The following is a 22165-nucleotide window of genomic DNA, read 5'->3' as shown; positions in this document are numbered from 1 at the left end:
AGTGACGTCGCCGGTTTCAAAACACACGTGGTCGAGGAGAACGGGTGCAGCAAAGAACGTTGTTACTTTAGACGATGAAACAAACAAACGATACAGTATAAGTAATCTCTCTGAGTTAGCTCCAGAATGTGAAGTTATTGACGTCCTCTGGGGGACAGTGACGTCAGCCAAAACGACAGGGTAGAAGACACGATGAAGAACAGAAGTGGAAGAAGAGCTAGAAAGAAAAGAAGGAAAAAACGAGGAGAGGCAAGAACTGGTAACTTGTTTTTTCTTCTTCTTCTTTATTTATATTTGTAGTTTTGGATTGCTGATGTAGGAAAAAAAATCAGTGAAGGGGTGAAGTGAAGTGAAGCTGGGTGATATCATCACTCACTCATCTTCTATACCGCTTTATCCTGTATTCAGGATCACAGGGACCTGGAGCCTATCTCAGGAGACTTAGGGCATGAGGTCTTGACAGGGTGCCAATCCATCGCAGGGAACACACACACACTCGCTCATTGAAACACACTACGGGCAATTTGGGAATGGCAATTAGCCTAACCTGCATATCTTTGGACTGTGGGAGGAAACCTGAGTACCCGGCGGAAACCCACCAAGCACGGGGAGAACATGCACGCAGAGACTGGCCGGGAATCGAACCCGGACCCTGGAGGTGCAAGGCAAACATAACTTCTCATGGTGTTTTATTCCTCTTATATCACAGCAAATATGCCTATTAATTAAAAAACATCATCATTATTATGCTATAAACATGTATGTTGAATCTTATGTTGTGTGTCTGTGTTCTCACTTACATTATAGCGTTGCATCTCCTGGACACTGTTTCGATTCCCACTATTAGGTTTGTACAATAGTACTGTAATCATCATTGGCCTTCACAGTTGGACTACAGAGGTTCCTATATGGATGGATATACAGTAGCAGCTATAAACAGTCCTTCACTCTTTCGCCTCCAAATAGTGGAAGCATTATCATCATTATCGGTGCATCTGAAATACTCGTTAGCACGATACCACCGCTAGAGTGGTTAGATGTTGGTAGGGTATATATGGAGTCATTGTTGTAACCAGGATATGACCTTCTTCGAACTCATTTGATTTCATTAGCTCCTAAATGGCAGAAAAAAAAAGCTCCTAAATGGCAGAGCGGTAAAATGCTAGCTATTATCCTCTGGAGATCGCGAGTTCAATTCATGGGTGATGCTACAGCCATCCGTAGGTGGGAGAGAGCAGATTGGCCAGGGATGGATGGCAAGCTTGCACTCTCATAGTGATGCTAGCCAAACATGGGTGTCTGTGAGCCCTCACAAGCGGAAGGGGTCAGACCGCGCTTTTAAGGTTAAGGTCACTGAAAGATCAATACTTGGTCAAGGTACAGAACAGTCAGATTTTTACTTTTAAAATCAAATGAAATGAAAATAATTCAACCTACAGGCCTTCATGACAAATTAGAATCATGATATCATCAGTGCTGTAATGAAAAGTCAAAATATCTTGTAACTTACATAAAGACTTCATACATGAAATCATATATTATGCATAAACATTGCGGAGTTGGTCATTTGATACCCACAGTAATGCAAAAGTTATATTACAGTATTATAACTGAATTGCCACCTATCCAAGCCTCAGTGCAGTGAATCACACCAGTGTGTTTTGTTTTTGTGCCTATTTTAGTGACACTGTCTCATAAAGCATCTTTCATCGACTTGAGGAGATGGCTCCGACAAAAAGGATTCCGTTCTAAGAGCTTGATTCCAGCCAGCTTTACAGGTAACGGATAAACTTACCTTACACTACATCTACTAGCCGAAGTGTGAGTTCACTAGGGATGGGAATCACCAGGGATCACCTGATATGATATTATCACAATACCTGGATGGTGATTCGAATTGTATCGTGATTCTGTAAGTATCACCATTTTATAAATATCTTGATTTATTTATTTTTTTTCTTCAGATTTTATTACTATTCTAAACAAACTTACCAAATCATTTGCTTCTACCACACAGGATGATCTGCCACCTGCCAATGTGTGAATAGTTTAAAGTGCACCACCTGTAGGAGAATAGAGGAACTTTAACATATTACCGCCTCAGATGCAAACATTTATAAATAAAAAAATATATATATATAAAAAAAAAAATTGTGGTCAGCGTGGCCAAACATGAATTACCACGCAAAAGAATCACGATACATAACCGAATCTTTTTTCCCCCATCTGTAGTGTTTTTACTGTTGTGATGTTAATTATAACCTGCTGGTATTTTCTAATGTAGATACAGGAAGAGGGCTGATGGCTACACAACACATTAAGGTAGTTTATAGTCTGAATTGTATAACACATACACACACACACACACAGACTTGAGTACTGCTTGTATACTTTAAAGAAATAACTTAGCAATTAAATTATACTAAAAGAAATGTGTTTTATGGGGTTTATAAGAGGGTTATAAAATCTATATTGAAACATTACATGTTTACCCTGTTATATCCCTGTTTAAAATCATTAAAAATATTGTTGAGAAAAAAAATGTGTGCACTAATTTTGCCCTTGTTCTACATTTTGTATCAGGATTTGAAGGCACGTAGTGTGTAATATGTAGAGATAGAAGACAAGGATGAGCAAATGCTAATCAGTGAAGATAGTTTATGCAAAAGAATGAATTCTTAGATGAAATTAGCCTTCTATCTCATGCAAAAAAAAGTCTTCGCTTTTTACTATATTTACTATATTTAGCGGAAAATGAAAAATGTTTAAATATGGTTTGATTTCCTTTTGTGTGATGTTATATCTCTGTTACTGTATATCTCTGATTGCAGGCTAATGACTTGATGATCTCGTTACCAGAGAGGTGTTTGCTGACTACAAGCTCAGTTCTGAAGAGTTACATGGGGGAATATATAAAGAGGTATTAATGTCTGACATACATTAATTGCTTGGTTTTTAATTCCAGTCAAAATTCCATGTATGATGTGAATCAGTGCATTAAGTGATTGATTGCTGGTGTATTACACACTGCTGGACTCGAGGGCTGCAACAGACCACACATGTCATGGTTATTGTTTTTTTGGTCATGGATCGGATCATCTTTTGGAGAAAAAACAAGGGGGAAACACATATAATCTTGCTTTCCATTTATTCCTTGTAAAACTTTAAAAGCAACAACTCTTGCCTTTGGTCTTAAGTAAAAACATCATAAGAGGAAGAAGCCTTGAGAGAAACCAGACTTAAAAGGAAACCTATTCTCATGTAATTGATGCTAGATACTATGAGCATGAATAAGTCTCTGCTATAACTTGCAGTTGTATAACAGGAAATGCATTTCGATAAACAAGTCTATTTGGATGGGGTAACCAGCTGTTCATGGCAATTTCAGTCCTAAAACTATTCAAGTGATTGCAGTCACAAGCCTTCACTGAAAAACAGTTTGCACCGACACGGTCCAAAGCCCTCCTTATGAATATTAAGTGGGATCTATCTCAGTTATGACATCCTTATGCAGATCACATGGAGATACAGTATTCTCAGTAGTAGCGATTGCGATTGTTGTTAGAACTCCAACTACAAGGATGCGTGATGATTTATTTATTTATTCTTTATTTGGTGATGTCTTTTGATCTCTGTCTTTGAACAGTAATGAATAAAAACCAATAAAGATACTTTTTATTATCCATATAATAAAAATAGGATCATTTTAGTGAAACAAAATATGTGCATATATGTGTAATTGTGCTACGGTACAAGTTCTAGTACAGACTTTAAGGTTTTTGTGTAGAATGAATTGGTGTGGATGCAAGAGAGTGTTTGAGTAATGAAAATATCATTTGTGCACATGCAAAAAAAGTGAGATTTTCTCTCAGGAATGGCCCCAAATATAACACCATCATACAGACGTGTGAAGTTTGCAAATAAGCCATGGTTCACAGGCATGTGGGATAATTTATACGCACCAAACCTGATCCGTTACACCACCGAAAGACCCTCTTTTAACTTATTTCGTCTTTGAAGGAAGCGTGACACATTAGCATAACTGTTTCCTCTATGTCCTTCGCCTGTACAGGTGGAAGCCGCCAGTATCTCCTCTCATCGCACTTTGTTCTTTCCTTATTGCTGAAAAATACTATGGAGACACGGCAGAATGGAGCCCTTACATTAAAGTCCTTCCCAAATCCTACACATGCCCGGTTTACTTCTCAAGTGACATCATGGACCTCTTGCCGCCAGATGTTCGGAGAAAGGCGATTATACAAAAAGAACACTTTGAGGAGCTTTATTCGTCTTCGCTGCCGTTCTTCTCGTCCCTTCAGCCCATTTTTACTCAGCCTGTGGAGGAAGTGTTCAGTCAGGATGCAGTCCGATGGGCATGGTGCAGTGTCAATACCCGTACGGTGTATATGGAGCATGCCCAGAGCGATTTCCTCTCACGGGAGAAGGATGTCTTCGCGCTGGCACCTTATCTGGACTTGCTAAACCATTGTCCTGAAGTCCAGGTAAAACAAATGCTCTGTCTTGCTTTGCTTGGGAGAGAATTTAAACTCTTGTAAAAACTGCAAAGAGTTATGGCTTTGCAGAACTTTGTTTTGGTTTGTTTAGGATTGACTTGTGTTGTATGTAAACCAAAATCTAAAAAAAAAAAAAAGTGCACCATGTCATAAAAAACGTGTCATAAAAAAACGTTCCATTATACTACAATACTTATTAATAAGTGTTTATAAATTTTCTATAACTGTGACAAAAATTACAGGTTCGTGTTAATGTTCTAATTGAGCAGATTATGGTTTCCATAGTAACAACCCATTTACATGGTCTTTATGTTGGATGATCTGCATCAAGTGCATTTTCTTTAAGGAGAAGAATTTCTTACACGTTCATGGAAGGAGTCTCCAGTGTGAGCACTTAGACAGTCAGAGCTAAAGCTGTTGTTGTTCAGTTTTTACTTCCATGGGAACGTCTTCAGGACATTCAGTTGGTTTTGTTGAAAGGTTAGATTTATAAAATGTCTGTTTACATCAGGGAATAAAGTGTTTATACTGAATTGTAGCGTAGACGTTTCGCAGCATTAAATATACTGCAGTAATATAAATCCACCATAAATGGATTAAAATACAAATGTCTCATTCCTTTAGATTAAATTTAAGGGTGGAAATGAAATACATTTCACTGTAATAAGTTACTAATCATGTTGCTGTGTGCTATTATGATGATGTAATCAGTTTTTGGATAATTATATTTACATTAATATTCCACTGTCTCTCGAGTCTGGGGAGACGTCTAGTTCAAAGTCTAGATGCATTTTTTTTTTGCCTCTGCATCGGGTTCCTTCTTATTTGCCATGTTTTTTATGTTCCATGGAAAGACATCCTGTAATGAGAGAGACTGTTTAGGACAGATGTCAGGAGCTCTACAAAAGCACTGCTATTTATGCTCTTCTCATCAGGTTCATGCAGGGTTCAATGAGCTGTCCCGTTGCTATGAGATCAGAAGTGTTCGCGGCTGTAAAAAATTCCAGCAAGCCTTCATCTGCTACGGTCCCCATGACAACCAGCGGCTCCTTTTGGAATATGGTTTTGTCGCCTCCGGTAATCAGCACAGCGTGGTGTACGTCGACTTAGGTGAGGATGCTGGGACTTTTAATATAGTGCGAGGGATGTGTGATGGTTACTTTAAAAAAAAAATCTTTTGATGCTTTCTGTAGGTATTCTGAAGTTGTGTTTTAGTGAAGCAGATGGACAGCTACAGCAGAAACTTCTCTTTCTGAAGGACAATGACTTTCTAAGGTTTATTTATTATTATTATTTTTTTTATTATAGTAAATTGTCCAGCAGATAATAAGTACCAAAGTTCCAGGACTTAGGACTTTTCATTATGAAAGGCAATCTTCTATAATTTGTGCCTGATCTTTCTCTCCGTTAAAGAAATCTGACGTTTGGTGTCGACGGGCCGTCCTGGAGGCTAATGACAGCACTAAGGCTACTGTCCCTAAAACCAGAACAATAGTAAGACACATTAGCTGATCCGCGTAATATAATATACAGTATCATGCTGCCTACTTGACAAATTTAAACAAAAAAAGCAAATACACATAGTCTTGTGCAAAAGTTTAGGCACCCCTTGATAAATAACAGAGTTTGGTGATTTTTTTTTAAATTATTATTATTGATAAGATCTCTGTTGGAAATCTCTTAAAAAAGTCTCTCTCGGAAATGAAAAAAAAACTGCACAATATTTTCAGCGAACATTGATGCATAGTTACTTCTTATGCCATAAATTGAACAAAAAAAAACCAAAAACAATATTATTATGGCACTGTGCAAAAGTTTGAGCACCCTAAGAGTTCCAGAGTCTCAGGTTATTTTTACAAGGTTTCAGACCTTAATCAGCTCTTTAGATCTGATGCATCAGCTGTCATTATTAAATGGCAATTTCAAAGCTTTACAAATACTCTGACTCTTCAAACCTTGTGCACACACTTGTGGACACTCAACAACCATGGGTTCCTCTAAGTAGCTGTGTATTGAAAGTTTTTGATGCCCACAATGCAGGAGGAGGCTACAAGAAGATAGGAAAGCATTTCCACAGTAAGAAATGTAATTAAGAGATGGCAGTTTAGGGGAACTGTGGCGGTCAAGATGAGATCTGAAAGAGCTAGAAAACTCCCAAAGAGACCTGCTTGTATGCTGGTCAGAAAAACTATTTTTTTTTAATTATTATTATGTAGGGTGCCCAAACTTTTGCACAGTGCCACAATAATGTTTTTATTTTTTATCTTTGTTCAATTCATGACATAAATGTTTCATCATGAAACATCAATGTTTATTAAAAATATTGTGCTTTTTTTCCAATTCCAAGACAGACTGTGTTAACATCTTTTTAATAATAAAAAAAAATCACCAAAATCTGTTATTCATCAAGGGGTGCCTAAACATGTTTTTCTCCAGCTCCTGTTGGAAAAGTGTCCTCCTGGGGGCATCAGTGAGCCAGGACAGAGAGGACTGGTGCAATCTCAAGGCCCACATGCTATGCCAGCATCTCTGGGATGACAATTGCACCGCACTAGCGAGGGTGAGTATTTATCATTAAAACAGCCATGAAGTGGCTCAGGGTTTCTGATTTTATTCTGTGTATTGGTGTATTTGGTTTTGAAACAGTAAATCAGAATGGGAGATGATCCTGGGTGCTTTATCATCTTCATAGTAGCTAAGTACGAGGTGGTAATACACCCAGGTTGCGATGCTAGTCATTCAAGTTAGCAACAAATTTTATAAAGCCAGTTCAACCAGATCTCTTCATCCAACACAGAAGCACACGTAAAACCTCCGACATAAGAAACACGACAACTCAGGTGCCCAGAAAATGATTAAATGTTCCTCTGTTTGTTGATTTGTTGCAGTTCTGTCTTACTGCTGTTGAGAAATAAATGTTTTGACCCAAACAATCTGCTGCGTCTGGTTTATGTTGGCCTCGTGTTTATGGTGTTGAAAGAAACCTTTGCGCCATTTTGTTTCTCAATCCACAAAAACAAACTCTACAGTTTTGGCATGTTTTTTTTTTTTTACAGTTTTTTTTTGTATTTGTGCAAATTCTTTAAAGTAAGTATTTCATCAGTAATTACATTTTTAAAATAAACACTGCTAAAAAAAAAAAAAGAGCTGATGGTACCATTGGTCATACAAACGTAGTTGGATTTATAGTCCTGTAACCCTTAGTTCTCTCGTGTTCTTAGATAGCTCGGCTCAGAGACGGTGCTGACGGGACACGGCTGGAGCAGCTCGGCGTCGTCGAGAGTCTGAGGCGAGAGGAACGAGCCATTCTAGAACAGTCCGAACAAGTTCTCCGAAACATTTTGCCTCAGTCATCGCCATGGCAACCGAGCAGGATTTAGAACATGGAACATTAAAAGAGCCAGAGGATATTGTCACTTCTTGTGTTCCCGCCAACACCCGGAGCACCGAGCCAAGTCTGAGCAAAGGGAACTTTGACATTTCTTATTGGTGGGAGGGAAAAAAAAACAGTCACTATGGTAGCTTTGGAGTTTAGTCCATCTGTTTGTTTTTTTTTTAAAAAAAAGGCAGTTATTCCGTGTTTCTTCATCATCTTTGACACATTGTCGTCTGGAATGGACATGAAGAGCAAGGCTCTGGCGATCACTGGGCGAGCAGGGCCAACCCTTTCTGGTGCTTTTTAAAATGTAAAGATTTTTTGAACATTAACATGTATTTTCATGCACGTCAGATTATTTACACCTAACAAATGTGACGCGTCATATCAAGTCTGGTATGATGTAGCACAGATTGGTTTTGTGCTATGGCCAATATGGTGCAGACAGTGAAATCTTCATTTTTATTATCAAAAATCAGTTGATATAGAATCGAGAAGGAAAATCAGAAAAACATTGTTTTAAAGCACTTTAATGAACACTATTTAAGCTGGTTGAGGTCAAGCTGGTAACCAGACCTCGTAAGTAACTAAAAAAAGATTATAAATCACCCGAAGTCCTGGATGGCAACATGGACGTTCTTTAGGCTATAAAGCCGCTCTGCTGGCAAAGTTATGTTTTCAGGATAGCAGGAAAATTAGGTGTCAAAATGAATCCGGAATCCTCATTTAATAAATGTTTTAAAAAATAGATTTCAGATTTCAGAGTTTTTTGAACCGCTCCTCTTCAACAAATTTACACTGGCCAAACATGTATCTCGGCAAACTTGGTATATAAAAACAAACACTTATTAAACCAGGAATCTGAAAATATACACATACAGTATCTCAAATCACCCAAAATGTGACTTAATAGCTGATTTAATAAATTAAGCATGCACTATAGCATGTTTGTTAGAAAATTAACATGATGGGGTTGACTTTCGAGCCCAAAATGTACAGGAGATTAATGCTGCCTATTAATGAGTGAAACACTTTCTAGATTACATGTGCATCAGGGCTCATGTTTTCAGCCCATGGTGCTGTTGCATCTGTAACCATCATCGTCAACAAAGACTGAGAAAGTGCATGCGATAGTCAGTCATGAATATAATGAATGGGAAAAATGTGATTACTTAGTCAAGTCATCCCCCAAAATGAATATTGATACCATAAGTATATAAAGCAAGACACATTGTTGTTTTTTATTGTGGTGCTACCTCTTTTATCTCTTTAAAAAAAATTCTGTGAATCATTATATATTTTTTTATTTTGCTTTTTTTATTAACACCACAAACAAATCAGACAAGCGGTTTTTATAACAATCATTATAAAATATTTAATATAGCAACATTTGTATAGGTTATTTATACATTTTGCAATCTGTCAGAAATATGCACATTAATATTAATGACTGCTGAAAATAAATCGGCGTATTTGTCTTTATTTTCAAACAGTTGATCTGGGAATGCTGGACTTTGTACACGTAGTTCTGGGATGTTTAAAGCTTCACCACAACTCGCTTCCTGACTTGTCGTCTCTGCACCATCTCCATAGAAACCGTGGCTTCGTACAACGGCACGGGGTTTTCCAACACTGGCCTATAAAAGATTCAAAGCATTAAGGATATGTTTTTATCCTCGTAAGCATGTAAATACATTTTATATGTGTCACTTAACTGTGCGTGAAATGCTATATACAGAATACACTGTAATGTATATAGGTTTACTAAAAAACATTAATGCAACATTAGAAGTTGTTTTTATGGAATGGAAAAGACCCAGCTCTAATCCCTAATTAATCATTATTAATTGATAAGATGTACCGCCGTGTAATTCATTTGTTAACACCTTTCAGGCGTATATTCACATTCTGTACTGATTTAAATCTTACCTGAAAATCCCTGTCGATAGCTTCTCCACCACGTCCTTCATTATATCTGAGAGAAAACACTAAAGGCGTATAACCCAGATTCAGCAGGCTGTCACATGGACACAGAAGCAGCCTACGGACAGAACCGAAAGATTCCTCCGGGCTCAAACACAATTCAACCATATGCCTGTTATAAGCTTTAAGCCGCATTACCAGCACTCTAACTGGAAAGTTTCCCTTAAAACTGGTGGGTATTTATACAATCCATTATTGTATGGATGGATTATTCCATCCTAGGAATCATCACTGAAGGTTTGTTTTCCCATCAATTCCAACTTGTATGTCCCTTCTGGTGTGTACAAATTTTCAAATGTTCCATAACATTAATGAGCATGTCTTTTTTTTTTTTTTTATTAAGTACAAAACTCTTTTTAGTAGACCGGCGATGTTTAAGGGTTTGATCTATTGTTACAAAAATAAACTTTAGGTAGTAACAGTGTTGGGACACGTTTACATCAGGTGGTCGTTTAAAATTTTCTATAACAGTATGCCTGACCATGTTTATTTCTCAAAACACATTTTGTAATATTTTTCTATGGTCTAAATTGTGTATCTTGAATCTTTTAAAGAATTCTTGAATTATGCTATGTGTCACTTAACTATGAGTGAAATGCCAAATACAGAATACACTGTAATGTACTGTATTTAGGATTTTTAAAAAAATTCCTTATTTTTACTAAATATTAGGAGTGGGAATCACCAGTCAACTACCGATACAATATTATCACGATACCTAGGTGCAGATTCGATTTAAATTGTGATTTTATAAATATCTTGCTTCGATATCACATTTTTCACCGGATTTTGATTTTAATGAGTTTAATGATTAATTAACTGTAGACTGTTCCTTATAACATTAGTTTTTCCACTAAAAAACCATGAGCAGCATTTAAACAATACAAACTAACTTTAAATACAAGAGTTTAACATTTGACTTTAAATTTAATTACATTTCTACAGAGCAGCACGCATCTCAGTCATCCGCCATAATTATGATTTCTAAAGAAACAGCAAATAATTCACTCATCACACTGGATGACGATGTGTAAATAGAGTGTGCCACCTGTAGGATTATAAAGAGAGTCATGTTTTACCTCCTTAAATGCCTCCAAAATCTCAAAAGAATGGACTAGTGGCTGTAAGCTAGTTTTGAGAGGGATGATCACCAGTCATGGCCAATCAGACTGAAAACCAATCAGTTATGATCACTGGCTGATCAACCTGCTTATCTCTATTATAAATATAAAATAGTAATCAATTTTAGAGTCATCGTGACGATACTGGAATCACCACATAAAAGAATCATGATTCATAACTGAAAATGTTCTGACACATTGACTTAAATAATTTGTTATAACTATACTCACTGGCCTACTTTATCAGCTACACATTGCTAGTTCTGGGCTAGACCCTTTTTGCCTTCAGCACTGCCTTAATTCTTCATGGCATACATTCAACAAGGTGCTGGAAACATTCGATTTTAGTCCATACAGACATGATAGCACCACACAGTTGTTACTGATTACTGTAGTTGGCTTAATTTGATAATTTCACAATTTGAACCTTCTGTTCCACCATATAGCCAATGTGCTCTACTGGATTGGGATCTGGTGTCTGTGGAAGCCATTTGAGCCACAGTGAACTCACTGTCATGTTCAACAAGTACTGAGTTGGTACTCAGAGGCCCAAAGTCTGGCAAGAAAATCCCCCCACACTATTACATCACCAACCTGAACTGAAGCAGGATGGATCCATGCTTTCATGACCTTACAGTACCATCAGAATGTCACATCAAACCAGGCAATGTTTTTTCCAACCATCTACTGTCCAATTACTGACATCCTATGCGAATTGTAGCCTTAGTTTCCTGTTCAAGGCTGACAGGGAGTGGGACTTCTGCTGCTGTAGCAGATCTGCTTCAAGCTTTGACATGTTTTGCATTCAGAGATGCTCTTCGATTTTACTTGAGTTACTGTTGCCTGTCTTATCAGCTAAACCAGTCTGGCCATTCTTTTCTGGTTTCTGCCATGGAGAAGGCATTTTTGCTTAGAGAACTGCTGCTCACTGGATATTTGTCTATTTTTCAAACCCTTCTCTGTAAATCTTACGGATAGTTGTATGTGAAAATCCCTGCGGATCAGCAATTTCAGAATTACTAACATAAGTCAGTCTGGCACCAACAACCATGCAACTTACGAAGTCACTTAAATTACCTTTTTTTCCCCCATATTATGATACTCGTTTTAAACGTGAGTGGATTGTCTTGACCATGCCAAAATGCATTCACTTGATTGGCTGATTAGATTTACGTTAATAAGCAGCGTGTGAAAGTGGCCAAACTGATCGCCGCTGAATTCATGGCACTTGTGCAGAATTTAAACATTATCTTGGGTGTAAAAGTTACATTAAAATATGACATTTCATAAATGATCATAAATTCCTATGGATCCAGACCTTTGCACCACCCTGTATATGAACAAAAAATTGTATATTATTTTTAAGAAGAAAAGATGACTGGTCTGATATGAGACTGAGTAAAACAATTCAGAGCTTACAAGCGACGAGATAAGACGGCGACAATCAGATCAGTGCTTTTACAGTAGTGAGATGAGCATCTTGGCCAGTACAAATTGAATAAGTGTTGGACTGCTCAATGGCCCGAGTGCTTTCACAAGGATACGGAGATATCGTCCCTGTCTGGCCCTGGATGCTTCCCACATTTCTTCATTTAAAAACGAGACGGAGGCGGCCTTCAAGAAAAGAGTGCGACTGTCTGGAGGATCCAGCTGAAGAAAAGAAACAGAGGTGTTGGGTCTTAGATATGCTGATACACTGCTAGTGACATTGTTTTCAGCATAATATCAGAAAAGCACAGTTAATGACACACCTGCAAGTTGTCTTCTGTAGTTACCCAGTGACCCCCAACTGCAAGGAGAGAGATGATGTCGTGCTTGTGTGGGACATTTTGCTTGCCCTCAGGTTCTTCCTCATAAAGTCTCACTGGTTGGAAAAGAAAAAAAACACACATTTCTGACAGCAGCCTTTGGAACCCTAGAGTGATGGGGTTATCAGGGTAAGAAGGGAACCACATGAAGCGATGCACCTGCAATCTAACCAACATGAATGACTTCTGAACCTTACCTCCTGCGTCAATAACAATGTCCACCCCAAGTCCTCCAGTCTCTTCAAGGCACGAGTCCACCAGGTCCACTTTTGAGTCCCAGACTCCAATCACCCTGGCTTTATTCACAAAAACATGGAAACCCTTTCAACATTATTTCCATAAACTAACGGTATTACAGCCGAGACCTCTCCGTCTTCTATTATTAATGAGCTCATAAGATCATAAGATCTCATCACTTACCTATGAGTGATTCCAGCACACCTTGTGCAAGTGCCAGGAATCGCAGAGTGAAAGTGAGGACAGAGATCAGAAGATTTTATAGCAAAGGAAAAAGCAAAGTGCTAAAGACAGCGATAAAGAAAGGAAAGGTGAAGAAAGAACTATCTTGGAAAGACGTTTCACATTCTTACCTATACTCGGTCGCTGCTGCTCTAAAAACTTCTGGTCTTCTGGAGATATTGCTGTAGTGAGGACTTTTACCCCGTGGTAATGGGCTAGCTGGATGGCCAGCACTCCAAATGGCTAAATACATAACACATACTGTGTGTAAAGGTGCATGGTTGACTGAATGGGTTGACTGAATAAAACGTTTCATTCACTGATTATGATCTGATCGTCATGTATACTGCAATATTATAAATTCTGTATACAGCCTTAACCATGCAAATAAAATGTAAATGTATTGAATGTACTTTTCTTAAAATACGATTATATCAAACTAAATGTAAGATTATTGACCAATTTTTTTTTTTTTTTTTTTTTTTAAATGTTAAGCCAAAATATATTGTTGTATTGGCAGAAGATTTGGCTAGTTTTTATTTATGTCATTTTAATTTAAATTATTTTAACATTTAATTTTGCTTTGGCACAGTGGCTTTGTGGTTAGCACTGTATCTTCGCACCTCCTGGTTCTGGGTTCGATTCCCGTCTCAGGTCTGTGTGCATGGAGTTTGCATGTTCTCCCTGTGCTTGATGGGTTTCCTCCCACAGTCCAAAGACATGCGGGTTAGGCTAATTGCCGTTCCCAAATTGCCCACAGTCTGTGAATGGGCGTGAGTGTGTGTGTGTGTGTGTGTGCGCGCCATGCGCGGCCTCGCCTCATGCATAAGTCTTCTGGAATAGGCTCCAGGCCCCCCACGACCCTGTATACAATATAGATAAAGCGGTATAGAAGGTATAGAGTAAGTGAATTGTTCTAGGAATTTATTCCTTGAAAGAAGCTAAATTCTCTGCCAATAGAACAAGAAATTTTTCGCTTACATTTTTAGTAACGTTAGACTAGAAATACGATTAATAATCTAATTGGTTTGTTGAAAAGTTATTTTAAGTTATTATATATAGATTTGTCTGGATTTGAGAATACTTCACTTGCTAAGATGTTTTTTTGCGGTGTACACAGATAAAACAAGTAGAGTATTTTACAAATTGTATAAAAACATTTTAGCACTTAAATCATAACCAGCTTAAATTTGCACAGAATTTCTGCTACAGCTGCCTCTTAGTCGCTAATAACAAATGAAAAGTAAATGTCTGTCAATGAGATTCTCCCAATATGATAATGATAAATAATAAATAGAGATGGACTGGATCTAATGTGTCATAAGATCTAGATAGGCATTTTAAATATGATTTATGGGATGTCAGCTAGAAGTAAAATGCTGTACAATGTGCAGTTTCAGTGGCGGGATCTGAATCCCTTCATTTCTTTTAACATGTTAGACATATAAGGAATTTATCGTGTGGTGTTCACACAAGTACGACGTGGTATGTGCTAAAGACAAGTGCATGGATTATTAATATTCCAGACAACAGACATTTAACTAGGGAATTAAAAAAAGAAAAAAGAAAATATAAACTGCATGTAGGGTCTGAGGAAAGAGAAATAAACTGATTATTGTTAGAGAGTATTTCCTTTCAGGAAATCTAGTTACTCAGCAAAAGGCATTAACTTACACTCGCCCCATCCAGTACAAGCAGTGTGTGTCCGACAGCCATGCGGGCCAGAGTGTGTAGCGCCGTGTAGGCCCTGAGACCATCCTTAATTGCCCCGGCAGCTTGAAACCAGCTAACCTTCTCAGGTTTCTGAACTGTCCGAACACACACACACACTATCGTACGTCATATAGCAGATAAATACTTCAAGCTGTAATGTCATAAGTGATGGTCTGTAACTGAAATGACCTAAATTATATTCATCCACCAGGACGACGTCGCAAAGGCCAGACGTCTCAGCATCCAGGGGAAGAATTCCTAAAAATTTATTAAAAAACAGATTTGAACACGTGTCGTGTATTGCTTCTCAGTCATGCACTGGCCAATCATACTATACAGCTCAGCTCCTACCTACGACTTCATCGTCGGGCTGAAAGAAGGTCACTTTGGCTCCCACTGTATCATCAACAAGATAAAACAGTTACACAGGACACGTTAAAACATGGTTCGAAAAATATCTTTTAAAGCCAGATTGGAAGCGTGACCTTGGAGCACGACTCCGGCTATCTCTCGACCAACCGGGACATGTTCCCTTTGCAGCTTTAAATCCTCACACAGCTGGAAAGAACAGACAGACTTTAGTTTGTGCTGATGTGATCGACTACATGTTGAAATCTGGAGGAAAGAGTCATAACCCAGAAAACACTCACCTTAATGTCCACAGGACTGAGTGAACACGCTTTGACTTGAACTTTGACTTGATGATCACCAATAGTTGCATCTATATTCTGTACATAAAGACAGAGGTAAGAATATTTTAAATAATATACGAACTATTGTTATTGGCTATCGTGTCAGATAAATCAAAGTAAATTTAATTTCCTTCAATGCATTGTATTTGTAGTGTGCAGGAACCGTTTCTTAATAGTTGCTTGTACATGGGCCCTTCTCTTTTTTATTTAAATAAATATGAGGGTGAGTCAAAAATTATATGCACGCTTCTTCATCAGAAGTAAATCTTCGTCCTCGTAGTGCTGCTTTCAGGGGACCAAACAGGTGAAAGTCCGATGGAGCGAGATCAGGACTATAGGGAGGATGCTTTAACGACTCAAAACCAAGTTTTTGCAGAGTGTCGACAGTGTGGGCGTGCATCATCTTGCAAGATCACAATGCCCAGACCTTTGCGTTTAATCCGAATGCTTCAGCTCTTCAATAAGTGTCTCATTGTAATAAGCACTGCTGATTGTTGAACCTTTTTCCTGATAATGTTTCAAAACTGACCCTTGAGAATCCCAGTGTAACTGTAAGCACTGATGAATTTTCCAGCTGATGGTTGACTTATGAACTTTTAAACTTTTAATCGGTTGGTGATTTAGGATGTTTCTGTTCCATACTCTGTCGTTTACTCTCAGGCTCGTAGTGATGAATCCTCTCTCCTCACCAGTAATAATTCTCTTTCTCCTTCCTTAAAGTATCGGTCCAAATTTTGTTTGCAGATATCCAAGAGTTTATGCTCTTCCGTGAGTTGTTTCCATACCTGGTAGACCCTCAGTCTACAAAAAACAAATGTGCAAATTTTGTGCAAATCATAAGTGGGGTACAGCAGTTACAAATGGACTGACGTAACATGATCACATCTGCACAGCAGTGACTGCGGAGACAATAGACTTGAACAGAAAGCACTGATAAGACCAACAGAAGTTTCAATATACCCAGAGTGCAGATCATTTTTGTTTCACCCTCAAACATTCTTTCTACGTGCACGATGAGGGGGAAACATCATGTGCCTCAATGACCATTTCAGAAGGGACATTTTGTTTTCATTCCTGATCAGAAATCCCCATGAGAACAGCTCTCTCCCACTTGTGTTTGCTCCCGAATTTAATTCATTGTTTCTTTGGCAGAAGATGAAGCACTGACTGAGTCACAGTTCACACAAGGCAAGTTCAAATGTCACTGCAACTGCTCCCAGACCGAGTCAGGCTCTGCCCATGATCTTGCCTCCCAAGTACAGCTTAGGATGGAGGTTGCATTTCAGCATGGCTCGGATTATACTCAGTGATGGAAGTGAAGTAAAATGTGAGCAGAAAAATTGCATTCACTTCTGACATGGGAAATCAATTCTCTGGGAATTCTTTTCTACTCCAGAGCTCAAATGACCCACAGTATGAGCAAGGCAGTGCTTTTTACACAAGGCAGTGTTTTTCACATTAGGCAGTGCTTTGCACACTTTCTTTATATGTGCATTGAAAATTGCAGTAAAAACCTATTACTGAATTAAAAAGCAATAATGTTCATGCATTATCCTTTTGGAAGAAATTATATGCATTTTTTATATATATAATTTTGCGGTGATAGATAAATATTGGCAAACATCCTTTTAATGAGATCGTTTGTGCCTTCAGTTTCACAAAACACTGATGGAGGGAGGAGAATAAGGATAATGCTATGCATGGTGTTAGATTTGCCTCAGTCAGTAATTGCATACTTACAAACTAACCTGTAGAGGAGGTTAAACTGGCTTGTTGTAATGTGAAACAGTGTATAGTGCAATGCACAATGCTGCTGATACTCACTGTCTCCTGTATAATAAACGTCAGCTCCTTGGCTTCACCCGGCTTGCAGTACAACCCTTTCATCCTGGATTTCTAGCAAAAGTTTGAAAAGCTTCAGTGAGGAACAACACTAAATTCAACAGTTGATCACATGATCTGCCCATTATTATTATTATTATTATTGTGTGAATGTGTTACATTAATTTATTTGTGATTAGCACGAAAGAAGAGCAGTATGCAATGATTCATGTTTTGTGGTCTGAGGGTGTACCTGGTGCTCACGGAAGAGCGTAAACAGAAGCCTGTGGATAACAAAATTTGGAGCGATAGTTTCAGCTGGAAAAGTATGCTTACAGTTTTCTGGGATTCTCAAGAGTATTCTCCAAAGAATTGGGGAAAAAAAGGTTCTAGAATAAACAGTGCTCATTACAGTGAGATGCTTATTGAAGAGCTGAAACTTCGGATCAAACACAGAGGACCGCTATCTGAGGGCGTTGTGATCTCGCATGATGATGCACGTCTGCCCACACTGTCGACACTATGCAAAAGTTTGGTTTTGAGGTGTTAAAGCATCCTCCCTATAGTCCTGATCCTTCTGGTGAAGAAGTGGAGACAGCAGTGCATTCATGACTCACAGCTCAGCCTTAATCTTTTGTAACGCGGGAATATGAATGTTGAGAGATGGACAAAGTGTATTAAAGTTGATTTAAATAAATTCTACAACCAGAGTGCGGATGATTTGCACATCACTTTCATTTACCCAACTAGGAACATCTGTAGTTCTCAACAAGAGACCGTGGAGGCCAGTGGTGATTACCATTGTATTTATTCCAATTTTACACACATTACAGACAATTTTTATCCATCCATGAACCCAATCGTAACCATTGATTCCCAATTTGTACTAGGACCTCCTCCAGTCAATCTTCATCCATCATGCACACAGACCCAATGCAGGAGGGAACTGACGCCAGGACTTGGAGGTGTAATGCAACAGTATTACCCACTAACCCACCATGGGCAATTTGGGAACGTCTAATGTTCATGTCCTAGGAATGTGGGAGGAAACCGGATTACCCAGAGGGAACCCATCAAGCATGGGGTGAGAACACCATGGGGGCAAACACCATGCACACAGACCAGAGATGGGACTCGAACCTGGACCCTGGAGCGACCGTGCTAATCACTAATCCACTCTACCACCTCGTACAAGTATAAAATAACGACATAGCGCCTATATAGTGCACTATAGACTACAAAAGCATGCATTTGTAATACAGCCTCAACTGTTAAACCGCCAAAAAAACTATTTAATGTAAAGTGACGGTCAAAGCAAATCAATGTCACAACATTTACGAAACAACACAGATGCAAAAGCGTTTAAATATAACAACAACCCCCGCAGTACCTTTGTTACGGTAAGATACAGTAAGTACTGTAGTAGGTACCGCTCTCTCTTCCTGGGTGGTGGTGATGATGAGGAAAATTATGACGTCATTATCTCGCGCGTTCTCGCGATACTTGAGAAATTCCAATGTTGCGTAGTGAAGCCATCCGGCGGCTGCAGGGCAGAGAGCGGGGAGCGAAGGGGGAGAAGAAACAGAAATATTTAATCAGTTACAAGGATTTCCTTTGATTCGCGGCGGTTTTTTTTTTGCTTCACTCCCTTCACCGGGAGGTTGTAGAAGATGGGAAAGGAACGATGAGGTGAGAGAAATGTCAGCTCTCGGGCCGTGTGTCCTGTATTTTATTTATTTATTTTTCTTCTTGACGAGCGCCTTAGCTACCGTCGCTAGCTACTGAGGAGAAAAATCTCCGTAGCGGGGCTCGCGCTGCGTTACGCCACGCCACGTTACGTTACGCTACGCACGGATCCGGATTAGCACTGCGTACCGAGGGAGGATCAGTGCTCGGTATATCTAAACGCGTTATATAAATCAAACCGAATGCATTCCCTCATGGGTCATTCGGTCGTGTTATGTGAGGCATCCTTTCTTTCATTTGAGTATGCAAAGTGAGCAAAGCTGCTAATCCCAGCTAAGAGCTGTATATATATATATATATATATATATATATATATATATATATATATATATATTCCTGCATCATCCTCATCAGATTTAAATCATTATGAAAATGAGATGCTTGCTTGGGCTGTATTGTTTTAAATCTAGCTGTTGTATGACCTTAGCTGGGATTCCTCTACCTAGCCTGAAGCTAGCTAAAACACCACTTCTAACTACATTTTAATCTAATCTCGTCTAATCTACGCCCATACTCAGTCACTCAAGTGCATGCTGTGACTAAGGACTGTGTGTGTGAAGCGTGCAGATGACCAGGAGAGAGAGAGAGAGTGTGTGTGTGTGTGTTATATTTTACTGAATGAAAGTTAGTGCAGAGTGTCATGAACTCAGTCATGACAGGATGCTGTTTGAACATCTTGTCCATGAGAGAATTATCACCAAGATGTGAGAGGAGAGGTGCAAGAGTCGAATTAGTTTATTTCTGTTTAATGAAAGCAACAATATGTTAAGTCTCTAAAAAACCTGGTTTGGCCTTGGCATGCTTGGTGGGTTTCCTCTGGTTACTCCGGTTTCCTCCCACAGTCCAAAGACATGTAGATTAGGTTTTTTAAATCGCCCCCATCAATTTGTGTGTGTGTCCGGTGATGGATTGGCACCCTGTCCACCCTCCTTGTGCCCTGACTCTCTTGAAATAGGCTCCAAGCTTCCCACGACCTTGTATACAGGATAAGCGCTATATATCTTTACATTCACATGCATTACATTTGGCAGATGCCTTAATCCACAGCGACTTAGTTTTATCTCATTATACATCTAATCACATATGGGGTTAACGATGGTGCCTAAGTGGTGCTTTTGAATCTGGACCTTCAGATCAGTTGTCCAACTGAGCTACCCCACCTAGGTATAGAAGATAAATAAGTTTTATAAACAGACTGGTTTAGCAATGCTGAAGATCCTGTGTGAGAATCATTGTAAAAAACAGGTGACTGAAGGATTTAAAAAAAAAAAAGAGAGTTTAAATGTTGAATCTAATTTAGAGAGAGGGTGAAAAACAATACTTACTTAATGAACCTTTTAAAGTCTAGTTTGCATTTTGTCTCGGGCTGAGGTTGGGTGTGTGGCTGCTTGGTGATGCATGCAAAACACGTATTATGTTTTGGAATATTTTAGGAATATAGTTGTTTATTTGTTTGTTCATTCATTTTCTATATCGCTTATCTTGTACAAGGTCACAGGAGGCCTGGAGCTTATCGAAGCGAGAACCGAACCCTGAATAGAAGGTTGTTGAATGTGTCTCAATGTCTTCGAACTGATGTTGTGACTTGCATCGATTCTGATAGGCTACTGACTTCGGATGAGTCCAAAGAAAAAAGTCGAGTTGGGTTGGTCTGGTCCCATTCAAACTTCTGTTGTTAATTTTTGGTCACCCTGGTTTAATGATAAGTTAAAGAACCTGCGTGGAGTAAACAAAGACTGAAGGTTTTCAGTGCATTCGCATCCCCTGTCCCGAGAAACGGGTCATTGTATTACGATATCATAAGAAATATTTTAAATGATTAAACTAAATATTTTTTTTATTGTGTTTATTTGTGCTTACCACACAATGTGGTTAGATTTAAATTTAAATATAAGTCCAGGAGGGAGGGTGCTATAAAAATTTCAAAGAGTGGAAACTGGAACAAAAGCGATGAGAACCAGCGGAGTCAGGAACTCTGGTTCGGTAAAATATTGTAGAGGTGGATGATGATGATGTTGATAACCGGAAAAGTGTCTTAATCTGAGGTAGGTGTCTGATCATTCACTGTGACTCACTATGACGCTATAACAAGCCTCCGTCTGATCATGGAGGTGTTGCAGCTTGATGGTTTGATTTGATGATACAGTGACTCACAGAGAAAATATCAACCTAAAACAGAATCGTCGTCTGTTAAAGACGTGTTTTACACTGTAAAGGACATCAGAAATTATTAGTTCTGTTTTTATTCATTCATCAGTCAGTAACTCTTTCCCATAGTCAAGGTCACCTGGATAAGAAACCATGCAAACGGACATTACACAGTCATTAACATCCTTAAAATGTATGTGAACCTAAATAAACAGATCAAACCAAGTTCATATCAAACTAAGTACCCTTGGACTGTAAACGCATCACATCACTTTACACTGACCTGCCAGTTCTTTTTCAATTAGGTTTTTTGAGTATCGGTTGATAATCACGACTGACATGGACTGACTGACATTGCAAAAGTGTGCTGTATTCACTTTCATGGTATGCGTCACCGTGTTAATCACAGCAAAAGTTTTGACTGGAAAGCAAATCCAATCCTGTAAAACTCCAGCCAGTGTCATTGTAATAATAATGCCCTGTTTCTCATGCTTATTTTATTATGTGTATTTTATAGCCTGCTAGTTCATTCTTAAATAAATACAGTAGTTAACAGACTTGTTATTATGTTATAACCTCTCTGAATTTATGCCAGAATGTGATTGTGGTGATCACCGTCAGTAATACATAGTAAAAAGGGGTGTAAGGGTACCCAAAAATCATGCTTGAATACTGGACTTTAGGTTTAAAGGCACTGTTCGATACAAAGCTTGGTTTTGATGGCCTGGTTCGATACAAAGCTTGGTTTTGCGGGCCCAGTTCGATACGCGCCTCGGGTTTTGAG

At 38.7% G+C, this 22165-nt stretch overlaps 3 protein-coding genes across 7 annotated transcripts in view; 2 read left to right on the top strand and 1 right to left on the bottom strand.

The window, feature by feature from the left end:
- The first annotated feature begins 31 nt into the window (after positions 1 to 31).
- setd4 (SET domain containing 4) lies at positions 32 to 9518 on the top strand. Of its 2 annotated transcripts, XR_008355733.1 has the most exons (11): positions 32 to 259; positions 1683 to 1778; positions 2285 to 2322; positions 2832 to 2920; positions 4073 to 4502; positions 5450 to 5624; positions 5708 to 5789; positions 5928 to 6008; positions 6951 to 7074; positions 7736 to 8186; positions 9384 to 9518. XR_008355733.1 is itself a non-coding variant. In XM_053477083.1 (10 exons), the coding sequence occupies exons 1-10, from the start codon at positions 193 to 195 to the stop codon at positions 7892 to 7894; spliced, it is 1341 nt and encodes a 446-aa protein (XP_053333058.1). In that variant the 5' UTR covers positions 32 to 192; the 3' UTR covers positions 7895 to 8521. The 2 variants fall into 2 exon arrangements, 1 of the variants encoding a protein (XP_053333058.1); XM_053477083.1 differs by lacking the exon at positions 9384 to 9518 and having other exon boundaries at positions 7736 to 8521.
- On the bottom strand, positions 9004 to 18966 carry cryzl1 (crystallin, zeta (quinone reductase)-like 1). Of its 3 annotated transcripts, none has more exons than XM_053477087.1 (14): positions 18878 to 18966; positions 17491 to 17562; positions 15625 to 15702; positions 15460 to 15532; positions 15326 to 15370; positions 15164 to 15232; positions 14936 to 15069; positions 13393 to 13504; positions 13223 to 13243; positions 13000 to 13098; positions 12746 to 12858; positions 12539 to 12644; positions 9820 to 9865; positions 9004 to 9527 (listed from the first exon to the last, which is right to left on the bottom strand). In XM_053477087.1, exons 2-14 carry the CDS (start codon positions 17551 to 17553, stop codon positions 9428 to 9430), a joined length of 1059 nt encoding a protein of 352 aa, XP_053333062.1. In that variant the 5' UTR covers positions 17554 to 17562; positions 18878 to 18966; the 3' UTR covers positions 9004 to 9427. The 3 variants fall into 3 exon arrangements, with proteins under 3 accessions (XP_053333062.1, XP_053333059.1, XP_053333061.1); XM_053477084.1 differs by lacking the exon at positions 18878 to 18966 and adding an exon at positions 17741 to 18050; XM_053477086.1 differs by lacking the exons at positions 13223 to 13243; positions 18878 to 18966 and adding an exon at positions 17741 to 18047.
- A 77-nt stretch (positions 18967 to 19043) lies between these two features.
- itsn1 (intersectin 1 (SH3 domain protein)) overlaps positions 19044 to 22165 on the top strand; it is a 63023-nt gene continuing 59901 nt past the window's right edge. For both annotated transcript variants that reach the window (XM_053477082.1, XM_053477081.1), the window contains exon 1: positions 19044 to 19176. The gene's annotated coding sequence lies outside the window, so the exon portion shown is untranslated. The remainder of the gene's footprint in view (positions 19177 to 22165) is intronic.

The sequence above is a fragment of the Clarias gariepinus genome, chromosome 18 (genome assembly GCF_024256425.1).
Source record: "Clarias gariepinus isolate MV-2021 ecotype Netherlands chromosome 18, CGAR_prim_01v2, whole genome shotgun sequence".
In the NCBI taxonomy this organism is placed as follows: domain Eukaryota; kingdom Metazoa; phylum Chordata; class Actinopteri; order Siluriformes; family Clariidae; genus Clarias; species Clarias gariepinus.
The sequence above is the reverse complement of the archived record's forward strand: the minus strand, read 5'-3'. Positions and strand labels throughout refer to the sequence as shown.

Excerpts from the sequence above, each read along its gene's own strand:
- setd4 (XM_053477083.1), top strand. The coding sequence starts at position 193 with ATGAAGAACAGAAGTGGAAGAAGAGCTAGAAAGAAAAGAAGGAAAAAA. Across the intron at positions 5,790-5,927 it reads AAGGACAATGACTTTCTAAG|AAATCTGACGTTTGGTGTCG; the intron begins GTTTATTTATTA and ends TCTCCGTTAAAG. Across the intron at positions 7,075-7,735 it reads ATTGCACCGCACTAGCGAGG|ATAGCTCGGCTCAGAGACGG; the intron begins GTGAGTATTTAT and ends TCGTGTTCTTAG.
- cryzl1 (XM_053477084.1), bottom strand. The coding sequence starts at position 17,896 with ATGAGCACTGTTTATTCTAGAACCTTTTTTTCCCCAATTCTTTGGAGA. Across the intron at positions 15,371-15,459 it reads AGCCGGAGTCGTGCTCCAAG|TGGGAGCCAAAGTGACCTTC; the intron begins GTCACGCTTCCA and ends TTGATGATACAG. Across the intron at positions 13,244-13,392 it reads GCAGCAGCGACCGAGTATAG|GTGTGCTGGAATCACTCATA; the intron begins GTAAGAATGTGA and ends CACTTGCACAAG.